Raw genomic sequence first — 18170 nt, 5'->3', positions numbered from 1 at the left:
GCCTCAAAATATCTTAAAAGTTTATTTTGTGACCCAGAAAGAGTAATATTACAACTAAGTAATTGTTGGAATTCAACTTTTGCGAGATCTTGCAAAACCTTTGCGGTTTTGCAAGATCTCGCAAAAGTTGTTTGTTTTACGAGATCTTGCAAAACTTTTGCGAGATCCCGAGTTAGATCTCGCAAAAGTCCATCTTAATTTTTTTTTCTCCCATGTCCCCTGCGGGGCTCCGTAAAACTGCACTGTCCCTTTTAAATAAATAAATTCAAATTCAAATATGCTTTAGCAAAAAGCAACGTTTGAAGCCAAATATTAAAAGTAGAGAGGATGTCTGTATCATGGGTCCAAAGTGGGAGCTGTTGTGGCTGAAGCGCCACAGTTATGTATCTTATTAACCTGCTGAGATAATAAGTACCTATTTTAATGATCAAGCTATTCATATCTTGTTCAATGAATACTGACAAAGATAATGTTACAAAAGGTTACGGTAGTATTACACTAATATAAATTTAAAAAATTTAAAGACAAGCTTACAGTCATGATTAAATTGTGTCTTTAAAATACCTAATGAGTTTAAACATTTGTTTGTTTTAGGCGTACAGACTGGAGCCTCTAATCTTAAAGCACTACAGTAACATTGCACCTGTTCAGATCCACTGGTAAGAAATGTCAAGTGTCTTGTATATAAAAGATGTTTTCCAGCTGTAAAGGCTAGAATAAAATAAACTTTTTGGTTTTGTGTGTAGTAATAACTATCATGTCATTTAAGTAAGGGCGAAATGTTTCATTGAGCAGAGGTTGATGTGATGTGCAGGTACAACACTACCAACCCGGCACTGTATGATCTGATCCGGCCCACGCTGCTCAATCCCCTGAAGGAGACTGTGTCTGTCTCAGATTCAGAGAGCATCCCTAGCCCTTGCACGTCTCCCCCCCAGCCCCGGCGGCACTATGGAGAGTCAATCACCAACCTGGGCAAAGCCAGCATTATGGGTGAGGATTTCGGCAATAGAGTCATAGATGATAGGAGAACATTATATATATGTGATTTTTTCAACTTCTTATGTTTAAAAATCAGTTTAGTGAAATAATAATATCTGAAATGGATATGAACGCCAAGTAAAATCAGCTGATGTAAGCTGAGAGAAACAGAAGATGCTTGAGCTGCTGATATTGTAGCAGCCCCAGCACTGGGCAGTAAACAGTTTCTAAACAAATCAATAGAAGCAATTAGCTCTGGAGAGTAACTTTAACTGGATAAAAGACATTTGATATTACACAGCAGATATAGAGGTACTGCTTCTAACACTATTAGAACTTCACTCCACTAAGCTCCCAAAAATTTAAGATGAGACAAGCCAAGCGTTTTTAGGTCATGAAATTTGTAGAGCACTAGAACGATAAAAACAAGCATTTCAAGGTGACATTTTGCTGCCACAGTTGTGGTCCACAGACAAGGGTCATGAACCTGTTGCCCTTTTGCCCCCTTCGAGTGACTCCCTGAGGCTCCCTTGAGAATTAATACGGTTGGTGCATCAATCCAGCTTTTTCCATTACTGCCCAATACCTTGGTTGTGGGTATCCGGAAAACCCCAAAAGGGAGCAGTTGAAAGAAGAAAAGGGCAGAAGACACACGACTTTTTTGAACACAGTAAATATTGTTAATGAAGAACTTTAGATTAGGAATACAAAATAAGATGATCTAATGCATAAATCTAATTACCCCTAAGGTGCTGCAAGTCTCGGAAAGGGAATTGGAGGAATCCTATTTTCCCGCTTTTCCCGTTCCAGCGGCCAGGTGGGTGGAGTGGAGGAGGAGCCATCAGATTCTGAGAGTGGGACCTCTGATGTAAAAAATGTGGGAACAGGAGAGGAAGAAGTAGCAATGGCAGAGAAAGAAGACAAAGACAAACAAATAATGGAGGAAAGAAGGGAGGTGGAGCCTGCCATGTCCCAGTCCACCTCAGCTGTCTTGGACATCACCTCATGTAAGTGCTGTAAAGTAAAGCATCTATGATTTGCTGTGGTTATTGAGATCTTAAACCAACGTAGCTGCTCTTCAGGGGCTAGAGCAGATCATCCACTAATCAGAAGGCTGGTAGTTCAATCCCAGGCTGAGTCTGAATGCTAAAGCATCCTTGGGCAAGAACTCTGAGTTGCTCCTGATGCATTCATCAGAATGTGTGTGTCACACAGAATCTGTGTGAATGATAATTAGAAAGTACTTAGCTATAATCTCTACAAGTAGAGAGTAGTAAATGGGTGAATGAGACATGTATAAAGTGCTTGAGTAAAAGAGTACTATATAAGAACCAGCCCATTTACCATTTCTTTTATCTCCCTGTAATCATTTTTCAGAAACTTTTTTGTGAGTCAAAATCATGTTTGTTCTGTTAAGTCAGTTCAGTTCAGTTCTATGTATATAGTGCCATTTCATAACAACAGTTGCTTCAAGGTGTTTTATATTGTAAAGATCCTCCAGTATCAGAAAGAAACCTCAACAATCACATGACCCGCCTACGAGCAAGCAACAGTGGGCAGAAAAACCTCATAACCGGAGGAAACCTCCAGTGATGTGAGCTGTGAAGGATTATACTTCTTGGATCCTTCACTGCAGACATTAACTCTGTGGATAAAACATAAAGTTCACCAGGGAAGACACAAATGATAACAGGTTGCCATTCCTGGACTGTGCCGTGCACATTGAAGAGAATGGAAACCTCAACACTGAAGTTTACTGGAAACCCACACACATGGACCAATACCTCCTCTTTGACTCCCACCACCCTCTGGAACACAAACTTGGAGTAATCGGGACTGAGGGAACACACACGTGTAAAGGAAGCTCTTAAAACATGTGGTTATCCTAATTGGACTTTCATCAAGTCAGCAAAGACGCACAGAAAAGAAGATCAGACACCAACTAGGGAGGATCAGAAAGACAAAGTCAACAACATTGTCATCCCCTATGTAGCCGGTTTATCAGAAAAACGCAGAGTCTTCTCCAAGCACAACATCCCAGTGTACTCCCAGCCACACACTCAGATACAAACTGGTTCATTCCAAAGACAAAACTCTTAAACATAAACTTAACAACATGGTATATGCTATACAGTGCAGTGAGGAATGCTAGGACCTCTACATTGGAGAGACTGGATAAACACATGGCACAACATAGAAGAGCCATCACCAGGGTACAAGACTCGGCTATCCATCTGCATCTAAAGGACACAGGTCACTCTTTCGAGGATGCCAGTGTTCACATTTAGGACAGATAAGACAGATGATTTGAAAGAGGAGTAAAAGAAGCCATCTATGTCCACTTTGAATGACCATTATTGAACAGAGGGCGGGGCTTAGGACACCAACTGTCAACCCTCTGTAATCCAGTTTTGAGATCCTTCCCAGACACTTTAAAGCCCACTCACATCCTGGGTCATTTGACTTCAGTAAATCACATGATAGGGTGAGGCAAGGTCTTACAATTTGTTCACCCACACCTGTTTTCACACCTTGGCTCATGTGATTAGGTAGAGGAACAATAAGGGGTCCATGACCCTCATGTGGACACTCCACAAGGCTTAAATCTGGGAATCTCCACCAATTGCTCTTAGAACTGAAGAAGCTTCTTGGATGAGATGTAAAACGTCTTCAAGAAAACTTTAAAAAATCCTGACGCTTTTCCAAGCTCCTTAGACTAGACCTTGGTTAGTTTTTCCCCAGTTTAGATTTTTAGTTTAGTTTATCTCCATGTTCTTTTGCCTTTGTTTCGCATGTGTTTTGGCCATCAATAAACAGCTTGTTTTTTGTTAAACCTGATTCCTGCCTTGAGCGTCTGTGTTTGGGTCCTCTTAAATAAATACAGGGTCTGCCACTGCACTGCAATGAAGTGTTTTGAGCAGATAGTGTCTCAGCACATCAAAGACTGCCTACCTCCCTCTCTTGACCCCCACCAGTTTGCTTACAGAGCAAATCGGCCTACAGAGTATTTCATTACCATCACTAGGAAGAGCTGCGAGAGGAAGCTCTTTGTGGACTCAGCATTCAACGCCATAATCCCAGACATCCTTTCCCACCAAACTGGACCACCTCCACATGCCCCCTGCCTCCTGCTCCTGCATCAAAGATTTCCTAACCAACTGGCCTCAATCAGTCCGACTTGACCCCCACCTCTCCACTCTACTCTCACTCAGCATCGGGTCCCCAGAGGGTTGCATTCTCAGCCCCCTACTGTATGTCCTCTACACCTATGACTATACACCAACCCACACAACCAATGTCATCATCAAGTATGTCAATAGCACTGTGATTGAGCTCATCTTTGATGAACATGAGACAGCATGCAGGGTGGAGGTAAAGAGTTTGTCCCACTGGCACTCAGAAAATAACCTGAACCTCAAAAGAACTCATCATGGACTTCAGGAGGCACAGACAGGTCCAATTCCCTCCCACCCATCCATCCTTCCTTCCTTCCTATTATCCGGGGTCAGGTTGCAGGGGTGGCAGCCCAAGCAGAGAAGCCCAGACCTCCCTCTCCCCAGCCACTTCCTCCTCGACCAGGTGTCCGGGGAGACACCAAAGCGTTCCAAGGCCAGCTGAGAGATATAATCTCTCCAGCGTGTCCTGGGTCTGCCCTGGGGCCTTCACCCGGTGGACATGCCCGGACTACCTCACCCAGGAGGCTCCCATCCTTTTCAGATGCCCGAACCACCTCAACTAGCTCCTTTCGATGTGAAGGAGCAGCGACTCTACACTGAGCTCCTCTTGGATGGCCAAACTTCTCACCGTATCTCTAAGGGAGAGGCCAGCCACCCTTCGGAGGAAGCCCATTTCCGCCACCTGTATCCACGGTCTCGTTCTTTCAGTCATGACCCACAGCTCGTGACCATAGGCGACCGGTACAGTGTCCGCATCACTGCAGCCGCAGCACAAATCAGTCTGTCAATCTCTTGCTCCTCCTCCCGTCACTCGTGAACAACACCCCAAGATACTTAAACTCTTCCACTTGGGGCAAGAACTCATCGTTGACCCGAAGAGGGCACAGCACCCTTTTCTGGCTGAGGACCATGGCCTCAGATTTGGAGGTGTTGATTCTCATTCCCACCGCTTCACACTCCAAACCATTCCAAAGCGAGCTGGAGGCCATCACCCGATGAAGCCAACAGAACCACATCATCCGCGAAAAGCAGATACCCCAAAGCAGACACACCCAGGTCCTATGCTCCTCGCCGCCGCCCGGCTCACAATGCACCCGACCCCTACGGTGCCTTGTGCGGGTGGTAGGCCTGCAGGAGGATGGGTCCATGTCCCTTTTTCTGGCTGTGCCCAGCCAGGCCCAATGGACTAAGGCCCAGCCACCAGAAGGTTGCCCTCGGGCACCCTCCCCAGACAATGTGCCATGGGAAACCCTACCAGAGGGGGGAAAAAAACAGACAACATAGCCCCGGGGATCCCTGGGACACACAAATCCCTCCAACATGATAAGGTAGCGATTCGCGGAGGGGAGGTCCAATTCCCTTGCATCATAAATGAAATATAGGTGTAATCTGTCTCCACCTTCAGGTTTCTGGGCACTCACATCTCCGCCAATCTCACCTGGACCCACAACACCATCGCCCTGGTAAACAAGGCCAAGCAGCAGCTGCACTGCCTCTGTGTCCCGAGGAAGAGTAACCTGGACCAGAAGCTGCTGCTGGCCTTCTACCACTCCTTAGTGGAGATTGTGCTCTGCATGGGTGTCTGGTATGCAGGGGCCACAACTGAGAAAAAAAAAAGGCTGCACAGAGGTTAATTAACACTGCCCAAAAAATCATTGGCTGCCCTCTGCCACCCCTGGAGGCCATCGCCAGCTCCTCCTGTCTCAAGAAAACTAGGGCCATCACAGGTGACCCCTTGCACGACGCCCACTACCTGTTCGACCTGCTGCCCTCTGGTTGGCACCTAAAGTCAGTCAGGTCCCACACCTCAAGATTCACAAACAGATCCTTCTCCTTGGCTCCCCCACACCCCACCCACCTCACTAATCTGAGCCATAGTCGGAGTAACCCCCATCAGTCAGGCCACACACACACACACGGACTGTCTTCAGAAGTATTTTTTCTTTGCAGTACTTCCAAGCACTCTATTGCTTTTTATATATTCCTCTTGATTGTATATATTTCTCCTCTTTGTTATTTATTCCCGCTGTCTGCTATTTATATTTTATAGAATAGAATAGAATAGAATTCAACTTCATTCATTGTCATTGCACATGTCACAGGTACAGGGCAACGATTATTCCTGCACAGCTGGTTTTGTGCACCCACAATTTTGTTGTACATGTACAATGACAATAAAGGGCTATTCTATTAAATTTTTTGATGAGAAAGAAAGGTTGGTGGTTACAAATGTATTACATTCAGTATTTATAAATATGTTTTATGATCTACTGTAGTTTACTAATGCATACCTACAAAATATTCAATGTCTGGTTAATAGTAAGAGTTTAGGCCAAAAGTAGAAATTTTATTGCTCCAGTAAACTGAAATGGAAACCACATGTTGCATAGTGAAAAAAAGTCAAATGAACTTCTTCAGTATGAGTATTCAGCACCAGCCTGGCTCACATGATCTTAGATCCTAATATGGCATTTCTTCTGTTGCAGTGGAATTGGAGAGACGCATTGACTTCGAGCTGCGAGAGGGATTAGTAGAAAGCCGCTATTGGTCAGCTGTGACTTCACATACAGCCTATTGGTGCTCATATGATGTGGCTCTGTTTCTCCTCACCTTTATGTACAGACAACATGAGCTTCCTGAACCTGCTGAAGACAACTCAGACGCCACATAAGTGCAAAGTGAGAGTGGGACCTGTACGCCTGAGTCAATTTACTTTCTTTTTCCAACTTTTGAAATCCAAATTCAATTTCAAAAATGTTGGGATGCTGTATAAAGTGTAAATGAAAACAGAATTTTCAAATTTCAAATTCCGTTTTATTCACAATGCAACAAAGAAAACATATCAGATGTTAACACTGAGAAAATTTACCATAAAAAAACCAAGGCCTTTTTAATTTTTTTGAGACTTGTAACCAAGTCTCAAAAAGTTTGCACAGTTTCACGTTTACCACTGTGCACCACTACCTTTTCTGTTGTAGCTGGACTTCTGCGAGAGGAATGCTGCCTCATTCTTGTCGGTCTATGTTGTGTTGCTCTAAAACCTCTATATACATTTCAGCATTGATGGTGCCTTCCCAGATACACAGGTTGCCAATTGCATAGGCACAAATGAAACCCTGTACCATCAGAAATGCAGGCTTTTAACTGGGTGCTGATAACAAGCTGGGTGACGCCTCTTATCGTTAGTCCTGAGGATAAGGTATTCATGTTTTCCAAAAACAATTTCAAATTTCTGTTGTGTGTTCAGAGAACGTTTTTCTATTTTGTCCATTCTGAGACAAAGAATGGACTGAGACTGTCTTCTCTGAGCTTTGACCCAGAGAAAAGTGATCATGTTCACATATGGCTTCCTTTTTTGCATAATAGAGCTTTAATCTGCATATGTAGATGGCACAACAAACTGTGTTCAGACAGTGATTTCTGGAAGTGTTCCTGAACCATGCAGGGATTTCCATGACAGAATTATGCTTGGGAATCTAAAGACTACCAATCTCATAAATCCTTGAGGAGACTGCTGTTGTAATTTGGTACTATATAAATTAAAATAACATCACTCTAAAACCCTAACCACTAACCCTCTGAATGCGACTTGTTGTTGGTTCACTGCTGTATAGTTCTACCTCCTTTGCACCGAATATATATGTGTAGCATGGCTTCTTTAATGGTTCCTCCTCCTTTTGTAATAGCGATACTAAATTTAGCCTGTTTGTAGTTATGGAGACCCAGCACTGCACCCTTGAAAAACCTGTACCTAGCCAGGCCCCTGTAGTTGGTGTAGGAGAAGGTAGTTTTACAAATGTGTGCCTTAAAGCAGATATCCCATAAACCGGAGAGGAAATGGTGTTTCGACACTGTGTCAAGCTTGTGAAGTGCAGATGTTTTGAAACACTGCTCCGAAGCATGGTTCAAAACACCTGGGTCGCATGACCACAACTAAACAAGGTTTTGGTGCACTTCACCCCAATTTCAACCGGTGCCAAACCTGCTCCTTCTAGGCATTACAAAGCACCAGGATTCCAATGTTTCAAGAATCTGAGTCATTTGTAATTACTTCAATTAAACACTGGAATCTATAGTGTAATCAATCCAATATTATATAGATATATACATAATATGTAAAGACCTCTTTTGAATGATTACTAGCATCAAGACAGAGACTGGGGGCTTCTAGCAAAAAGCTGACACTAACACCTGGAAAGCTTCAAAATCAACCAAAGACGTCCAAAGTTTGAAGGCTTTGAGGAAAAAACGAGACAGACTGAGCTCCAGACAGCTGGAAACCTCTGTGGTTATTCCAGTAAACACAGCGGTCTTTTCTAAGAATGATTTTCTTTGTAAATTAAGTTGCTGAAAGCAATATGACTATTAACAGAGGAAAAATTTTGCTGAAGTACACCGATCACTATAGTCACAGGCTGCCACCCATCTTTAATGGTCCCAATATTTTTCTGGCCTCCAAAATATGTGTTGATCATAATTATTAACAGTCTGGTATGATGAGTAGCTTTGTTTGGAATTGTGCAGAGCTCGTCTGTGCCAGTGTAGTGTACTGGTGTAGTGAAGGTTGGCCAGCAGATGTCATCATGGAGACGGGTTACAGATTGTTTCAAAGCCTCAATACAACTCTGGCACAAATGCTTTGAGTGTTTCAGTGTTTCACAAAGTCCCATCTATAGGTTTGATTTACCCAATTATAACTGCCCTAACACAACAAACACAGGGGATATAACTACTGGCTGATCAGTCCAGGACGTAAGCACATAAGGTAATAACAAATACTAACAAATTATGTAACACCAAACAAAACAAAATAACTGTTAATTTAATAACCTCTTCAAATCAATAATACTGAACAACAATGCCTAGTGTGAGTCTATATATTAGTAAAAACTAAAACCTGTTTGTAGATTCTGTGTTACCCAGAGAATAGCTTTGTGCGCCAATTCAATTTTAAACAATTTTCTTAAAGGCCACTTTACCTAACTCAAAGCATTCAATGGAGATGTGCCATGTACATTAGCTGAACTGTAAAGACACAAGCATGCAGAGAATCTGACACTAACACCTCACACTAAATTTGCTAATGTACTATGCATACATTAGAATTCAGAGAAAAGTTTAACCTGCCAGTTAAATGTTTTAACTTGTTTTCACTGATCCCTTGTAATATGTGTTTGCACTTTTGTTTTTTAGTTGAAACCCATTATATGTGATGTCCTATATATGCATCGGTGTAGAGAATTTGGGGGCCAACAAAAATTAGGAGACAGCTAACAACAACAAAAAAACAGTTTCAACCAAGAGAGGTCTAGGTTCTGCACAGTAAGGATAAATTATATATCCTTTCTGTGTGTAGAACAGTTCTGAATTTGAGAATAGGTTGTTGTTTGTTTGTTTTTGCATTTTTAGCTTGTACCTTAAAAAGTCCAGTCAGCTTGTCAATTGTTTTGAATACCAAAACCTACAAAAAGTACCCTTGAATTCAAATGTACTATTATTTTAAATGTTTATAAAAAATATAGTGATGTTTTCATCCTCAGTTTAATATTGAATAAAATCAGATCTAATATCAAATATGTTGGACATGAAATATTATGTTTTCTAAAAATTGTTAGGAAAAGGCCCTAAATGTCTGATGATGTGGGGTGGCCAAATACTCTGCATTGCTGTAAAATGTAGCATAGCAAGGATACATGGTAAATGAAGACGGTTTTCATGAATGATGCATGATGATACATACTGTATGACTTTAAATCATAGAATCATTAGATTGCATTATTAACAGTACTGGGTGGCAGACTGCCCTTTAACTATCACTGGTGCTGATGGTGGTCCCCTTTGCTGCGTGTATCTTTTGCGTTGGAATGTGACTGGAGGCTTTTCTCCTTTTCTGCATTACCCCGTGATAGGTTTGTAGCTTAAACCCATTCGCTGGAACGTTCAAGACAATTCAACTACACAGCAAAAGCAAGACGCGAGTAGGCAAAGTTCTTTGTGTTACTCATGCATGAGGGAGGCCTGCCTCGTTCCACCCACTTGACCTCCGTCAGCCTCTCAGCCCGGTTCCCTGTAGCACTCCTTTTATTGTGGTCACATGAATATGCATAGGTTCATTAACATATGACGTTTCATATAGGTATACATGTGGACAAAGAATACCTGTCTGTGTGTGTGTGTGTGTGTGTGTGTGTGTGGGGTCAAGTGTGACCCCATAAACGACTTCCCTAAACCTGCTGGTCTGGAAGTCCAGCAGTTCATCTAAACAAAAGGCACTTAGACTAAAACAGATATACGTGTGTTTGCTATACCATAAATCAGTAAGAGCAGATATAACCTCTCTCCTGACCTTAAGTTGTGTGTGCATGCCAGAGTGCTCTGGGAGGCACACAGAGTCTCCACAGACTACTAAGGATCAACCTCTACCACATGACATTGATTATAACTCTAAGCATTATGAGTAAATATTTCTAAGCATAAAAAACAATCCACTATATAAACCTGACACCCTGGAAGCAAAATGAAAACACTAACAATATTGAGAATTAATAGGTTTCCATATCACATTGAGAAACAGAATATGTCTTTTGGACCCATCAACGATGCTGTTTACATTTTGTACAGTGACAACTTTTTCAGTCTTTTTTTTTTTTTAATAAATGTAGTTATGTCAAATGTTACTTTGCAACTGATGAAATGAGAAGTCTAGCTAACACCATGTTTCTGTCTAGCTACCCCCTTCTGCCTACATTGTACAGTTCCTTCGTGATTGATGTGGCTCTTATTAGATTCTTGTTTTTTTTTTTTTTCCATTTTATGATTAAAAAACCAGGAACATACACTTCTTTCTCTGGTCTTCATTTTACATTGTGAAAGATTTAATTTGTATATGCAGAACACACTTCTGATTTAGCACATACTATTATGGGTGTAATAAAAGATAAGGGAGAATTTTTAAATAAAAATTATATTAATCTGCTTGAAATGTTTAACCCCGTTCAAACCATTTTTGGACAGAAACAACAACAACAAAAACAACATTAGTTATTACTAATCTATGTTATATGTCCAACACAATATGTCTCGCTCACCATGTCGAAAATGTTTTACACATATAGCAGCAAAGATGAACAGGCACATGGCTAAAAAAATGAGCAGGACACAGAAAGGAATTGGTAGGAATACTAGAGCGAAACACTAGCTAGTGCTGTCAACCCAGGTACAGCAAGGCCTATGACTCAATGCCCCGCATGTAGATCCTGGAATGCCTCAAACTATACAAGGTCAACAGGACCTTTAGATCCTTCATCGGGAACTCAATGGGGATGTGGTGAACAACACTAGAGTCCAACTTCAAGAAAATAGCGCAAGTCACCATTAGGGATGAGTATCGAACACCGGTTCTTGTTGAGAACCGGTTCCCACTGTTTCAATTCCTTGGAATTGTTTGCCATTTTTGCAAACGATTCCCTTATCGATTCCAGTCCCCGAATGACGTCACCACGTTGCGGAGCGTCATTTACCTGGCAGGAAACATGGCGGCTCAAACGCTCAAAAGTTTGGTTATACTTTACGAGAACGGATGACAACAGGGCAACTTGCAATACTTGCAAAGTAGATATTTCATTTAAGGGAGGAAACACTACGAATATGCAAAAGCATTTGCTCACAAAACACGCGATGACCTTAAATGAATGTCGTGTTTTTAATTCCGCTCCGGACTCGTGAATCTCAACCCAGCAGCAGCGGTAACGTTTGCACGTCCTCTCCCGTTAATGCGGCAGGTAAATAATCAACTAACAGTGCATATTATGTTAGCGCGATCTGCCTTATTACAAAACCTGCCATTACTGTGCATTTAGGTGACCATGATGAGAGAGACAGACAGAGTCTGGCTCAGATGCTGGCATTTCTCACTGCAGTCAGAATCATATGTTGCATGAATGTTTTGGAGATGTTCACACAGGTGGTTGCTGTTGCCATTCCTGGTTAAAAATCCTGAAGTTGAGGATCACTGTGAAGAAGTTCCAGGGATGGCTCTGGACAAACTGCACTGCAGGGAACTCCCTGAACCCTGTTGTAAATATTATTATCTTCTCAATTGTGGATGTGATTGCTCCCTCTAGAATAAGACCAGAGAAATCATAACAGGCAAACATTAATTTTGAACATGCACTCTACAACGTTTCCTACTGAATCAATCAGATAAAAATTGAAGGTGAATACTGGAGGTGATCTCTTAAAAATGCCACCACCTGGTTTTCTGCTGTTCACCTGTTGTTCTCTGTACTGGAAAATCTTAAAAGGAGCTGTTTGTAGAAGATGTCTGGTTTCACCTTTGTAGGCCTGTGACAAAGTAGGGGGTGGAACACATCTGGATAATATTGGATTTTTGTTGGAAAAATATCCATCCATCCATTCTTAAAGCAGAGAAGCATATGAATAAATAGATATTGGAACAGGTCATGCCGTTCAAGTGATTGCTGTGACCTGGGACCTGGAAGATGTTCCTAACCATTATGTGCTTGTCGCCAACCTTTCTAACAGGACTAAGGCAACCTGCAATCGCCAGGTAGTCTTGTAGTTCAGAAATTTGATTTTGGATGTCCTCAGTGGTCTGAGGATGAACAATCGGAAGAAAAAATAATGTTTCAGATTCCAAATGCACTGCAACAGATTCTCTTTTTAAAAACACTACATGTTTTGGGTCCAGTTTTCTGGGCATGCAACTTGGGGACAGCACACACAAAAAAACAACAAACACAGAAACCTAGGTGTGTGCAATAACATTAGGAGAATCATTTAAAGTAATATAATGTACTGAAAAAAACAACAACTATGTTTGATGCTTTATCATCTATTAAATATTAGATACTCTAAGGCTGCTGTTGTATTGTGATTGTTATTTTCCATTTTTTTAATTTAGACTTAAAAAATGCCCATGGATTTCATCATTTCGATCTTTGGCTGCACGTCTCCATATTAATTACATCTTCAGTTTTTGGTGAATCATTACTTGGACCCTTTGTTAAACATTCAAACAGACTGGTGGATAAAAACCCACTGCGAGGAAGGTCCTCTTAAACAGCTATCAAAACTGACAACACAATGATATTGACAACAACAGAATATGTACAGAATTTGCCTATACTGTAGATTTCATTTCTGGATTGAACTTACCTGTGAAATCAATGGCCAAATTCTTCTTTTCTTCTGTCCCCTCAAAGCTCGATGATTACTCCAGAGATTGTATAAGCAGCACGTAAGTCCACTACCGGCATCATTATCGAATTTAACTTGGATGCGGTTTTTGGGATTGTAGGATGTGAGAAGCCTGTAAAAGCATCATCCAATATAGTCGAGTAACTGATGTTCAAAAGGTATGTGCTATTCATACCAGTTCTTGAAGCTATTCCAGAAATTAAGTCCTTTGCTAATATGTCTACACCTTTGTGTATTGGGGAAGGCTTTAGGACCCAGGGGACCCAATGGAGGGTATAAAAGAGGAAGTAGCAGCTGGTGCTCTTCATTTCCACTGATGAGCGGCTGTGAACAATGGTTATGTGAGTAGGTGAAGAGCCTGAGAAGTTTTAATTGTCTGCTACACAAACAGTTGTTTTAAACCTCTACAGCAGAGGTTCAAGTAGTGATTTTAGAAGATAAGCCAAGATAAGCCAGGTGTGCAGCAAACACAGTTGTCTGCGGGAGGGCAGGCTGCACATGTGAATTTGTCACTGTTTTTTCCTCCTTCTCCTTTTTGTTGTGTTTCTCTCCCAAGTTGGTTTTAGAGTAGGGTCACCTTTTAAAACTGTTTGTTTTTTTATGCCGGGTTTGTTTTTATTTCTACTGGGCTGGTGCAATATTAGTCGGCAATGTGCAATCCCTGAGCTGGGCTCTTAGGGGAAGTAGGTCTTTTAGAGGTGCTCTGTGTGGATTTGCAGTGAATAAGTTTTATTAAGAGTGATTTTAGTGCCACCGATTATTGCCTGAACTAAAACACTTAGTGCATGCGATAAGTGTTCTGTTGGGCTCGTATTTATTTGGGGTGGATTTGTTTCTTTTAAAGCAACGAGCATCTGGGACCACCGGGGTAGAGCAAGCCCTCAGGTGATAGTTGCATTGCTGGCAGGTTGCACCAATAAGACTATCTTGTGGTCGTTAGTGACCTTTCCCATTTTGATGTTTTAGGCCTTTTGCAAACCCTTTGTGTTCTTTTAAAATAAATTTTAACATATCTGACTGATATTGACCCTCTTGTCCCGATTATTCTGGGCTCGTTCCTGTAAGAGCTTTGGGCCTGAAAGTTTGCACAAGTAGTATAGAGGCCCTTAGTGGTTACTCGGTGGCGTTTACTCGCTACATTTGCCTGTTTGTCTTTAAAAACGTGTACATATGTATTAAAATTATACAATAGAAGCTGTTAACATTTTTTCCATTGTCTTGATGTTGTTACGAAATAAATATATATCCTTAGTGCTTATTTTCTGATTATATTTTATGTATTTTAATAATAAAGGCTGTTGCCTGTTATGTTCACTTCCTATTTTACTATATAGTCTCCTGTTACTGTTTTGCTTTTCCCCCTGCCTCATATGTTTGATTAGTTGCCAGCTATTTTCCCCAGGTGTTTCCTCTTTGTCCTGTTCCCCTCTTGTATTTAGTGTGTGTCACCCTCTGTTCTCCCTCATTAACGGTCTGTTCTGCCTGTGCTTTAGTTTCTAGTTTCTCCCAGTTTAGTTTCTGTATTTATTCATGCAGCAATAAAGCTGGTTTTGAGTTGCGTTCTGTCTTTGAGTCTGCATTTTGGTCCTCCAATCCTGCCTGCCCACCTGTGCACACAGAAATCCATGACAGAGGCAGCCATCTTACAACTTTCTCTACATAGTACTTATGGTCATGAAATTGACCTTTTGGCCCATTGTTACCCAATAGCGCCAGTTTCCATCATTATGCAAATGTACTGTTCATACGGTCGGGAGAACCTGCAGTCAGTCTCTTGGATGGGTGACAAAACTTTTGTAGCACTGCATACGTGACTACCTTTTTCTCTTAATGATTAATATTTACTGTAAAAATAGAAGTCTTCTAACATCTAGAAATCTGTGTTTTTCATAGCTTCTAACAAGCCTTTTACAGTTTACCTTAACAGACTTGAAATCTAAGTCTTGACAGTTTGATCTGATTTTATTTTTTGTTCTAGTAAATTTCCAAAACTCACACCCCACCTGCTTGTGCATGTTTTGTGCATGTGCACGTCCAAGACCCTCTGTACCAGACACTTTTGCTAGTTCATGAGAGACAAGTGTCACTGACAACAGGAGGTAAGGGGGGGGAGATACCATTTTGCCAACATCAGGCTTTGCCTTTTGTTCTAATGGCTGAAAGCTTATTTTTTTTCTGCAACTGTTTGTCTTTGTTTTAGAACTGAAAAGCCATAGGAACTGCTTCAACCCCCAGTCTCCCAGGAAGCCTTAAAAATCTCTCTGTATTATCTATGTTTTGGTGAACTTGTCCTTAAACCACAGTAATTCTGCAAATGAAAGACAATAAACCAAATATATTAACTACTTTGTTTAAACAAATTAACAAACAGGCCCCCACAACCTAAAACACAATTACACCAATTTAAATCAGTTTTTAAAGTTATATTGACATAAAGTGAATAAACTACTGATCAAGACTGAATCATGACATTTAAATACACCTCTTAATAGAGGTGTTTGACTGTTAATATAAAATTCACACAAAGGCTACTACAAGTCTATTCTCCCTTGTGTCTTTTGTTATAACAGCTAAACGGCATTGCACCAACACATGGCTGTGTGTTTTTTATTTCTTCTAAGGACTGAAAGCTATTATACCTACAACTGTTTCTTTGTTTTAGGGCTGAAAAGCCAAAGGATATGGGGCATTTGTTAGTGCTAGACCTCCATCACCCCCAGTCTCTCAGGAAGCTAAAATATTCTCTCTGTGTTATCTGTGTTTCGGTGCCCCGGGGTGAGTGTGTAATGGACAGTGGTGAAGGACTTCTGTTTCAAAGCTCTGGTCAATCTGAAAATTTTTCCCCCTTGTTCTGTGAATCAACCTGTCATAGCAAGCCATCCTTCTGTTAACTACAAGTCACAGCCCTATATAAATTGGTGTGTGGAGACTTTCACCAATGGCCCAGAGGAGCTACAGCATCAGTGTCTCACAAGACATTTCTTTTTAATATAGATCACACAAATGGTAAGAAACACAATGACTAGGCTCTATATAAATGTATGACTGCATGCTTTATTCATAATGACTTTCTTTTAAAAAAAAAAAAAGGTCAAAAAAAGGTTGTTTTGTTTTTTGTTTTGTTTTTTTGTTTTTTTTCCCTTAAAAAAACCAAAAACAAAGTAGGACAACAAAAGTCTCATTTTGGGGGTTGCCCTGAGAACAAATATGGTGTGTGTGTCAAATGGTTAGTGTTTTAACATATTTTGTCATCTACAGGTTTTTTCCTTGTATTCAGACCCAGCGTGGTGTTGGGGCTGATGGGGCAGAGATGAAAATCCACATCAGAGACTACCTAACAATGGACACATCTGTTTGACCTTTCTGGACAGTTTATTAAATGTTTGGTATGGCAAACTGATGGTCAGAAAAAAAGCTGAAACAGATGAGACACACACACACACACACACACACACGTATGTGTATATATATATATCCTCTACCAGAGGCCTGGGAGCTTGAGGGTCCTGCGCAGTATCTTAGCTGTTCCCAGGACTGCGCTCTTCTGGACAGAGATCTCCGATGTTGTTCTCGGGATCTGCTGGAGCCACTGCCTAGCTTGGACTCCCAAGCTAGGCGAGTGGCTCCAGCAGATCCCGGAATAACATCGGAGATCTCTGTCCAGAAGAGCGCAGTCCTGGAACAGCTAAGATACTGCGCAGGACCCTCAAGCTCCCAGGCCTCTGGTAGAGGACCCGAGCTTGAAGGATAAACCGCCCGCAGGGGCGTGCTGGGTGTGTGTGTGTGTGTGTGAGAGAGAAACATGAAATAAAGGTGAAAGGTTGAATTGTGGGAGGCGTATGATGCATGTTTGAATGGGCCTACCCCTTTTCTGAACCGTGTTCTGCCCCAACAGTCATAATAGCTAATAAATTACAACTGACTGAGGACAGGCTAGACCAACAGCAATCTGTACTTGAAAACTTAAAAGAGATTGGCAGTGCTTTTGCAACAGTTAATCTACTTATAAACTAGGGAGGGGGAACGCCATCAGAAGCGGTTGGGTTTTTAATGTTAGACATTAATTTATGGAATGGCCACTCCCACTAAATTATTCGAGCACAGTGATGGTTCGGGTTGTCTGTAAATAACAATAATAACGTTCCAGCTGAACAGCAGGTGACCAACAACGGTAGGATTTCGAGGCACTGGCCTCTGACTAACGTGCTATACAGTAACTGTTGGCCTCTTGCCAGGCCACCTCCCGGGTCACGCCTCCTCAGTCGCCTGCCTATTGCGTGGCCTCCAGATCTGTTCTGCTGCTCGGCATGCAGCTGGTACCAGAACTGCTTTGTCACCTACGCTAGCCCCACTGCTGAACTCCTGAACTACTCTCTGTTTGGCGATTGGACTCCACCTAAAATGTCTGATGGATTCAGTGATCCAAGCAGAAAACAGGTTATCACAAAAAAAAAAAAAAATCTCCCAAGAAAGACTTCAGTCCGAAATGCTGCAGTGAAAGTAGTGACAGGGACTAGAAAGACCATATTTCTGCTATGCTGGCTTCTGTCTATTGGGTCCATGTTAAAAGACTAGAAAAGACTGAATACATTACGTTGACACCATTTAGTAAGCCCTTTTAAACTCAGTTGTTGCTGTACTGATTTAGAAAATGTTTGCATTGTTATATATCACATCATTTCCAGTGGTAGGAGATGGTGTAAAATTGCACTCTAAAGATATTTGAAGGCATCCTGAATAACTCTGCTCAGCCACTTTAAAACAACAACAGTAACATCAGTACTCCTCTCTCTG

The 18170-nt window shown here is 41.5% G+C and overlaps 1 protein-coding gene across 1 annotated transcript in view; it reads left to right on the top strand.

Moving 5' to 3' along the window:
- LOC102304731 (phospholipase DDHD1) overlaps positions 1 to 10339 on the top strand; it is a gene marked incomplete at its 5' end in the record, with an annotated part of 16651 nt that extends 6312 nt beyond the window's left edge. The window contains 4 exon segments of the mRNA XM_005942115.3: positions 595 to 659; positions 815 to 993; positions 1731 to 1988; positions 6644 to 10339. Coding sequence (XP_005942177.2) covers positions 595 to 659; positions 815 to 993; positions 1731 to 1988; positions 6644 to 6828 — 687 coding nt within the window.
- Positions 10340 to 18170: the final 7831 nt, after the last annotated feature.

This window comes from Haplochromis burtoni, unplaced genomic scaffold, assembly GCF_018398535.1.
Source record: "Haplochromis burtoni strain Fernald_Lab_line unplaced genomic scaffold, NCSU_Asbu1 Contig_317, whole genome shotgun sequence".
Classification (NCBI taxonomy): Eukaryota; Metazoa; Chordata; class Actinopteri; order Cichliformes; family Cichlidae; genus Haplochromis; species Haplochromis burtoni.
Note: the sequence above shows the minus strand (reverse complement) of the source record. Positions and strands in the feature narration are given on the sequence as shown.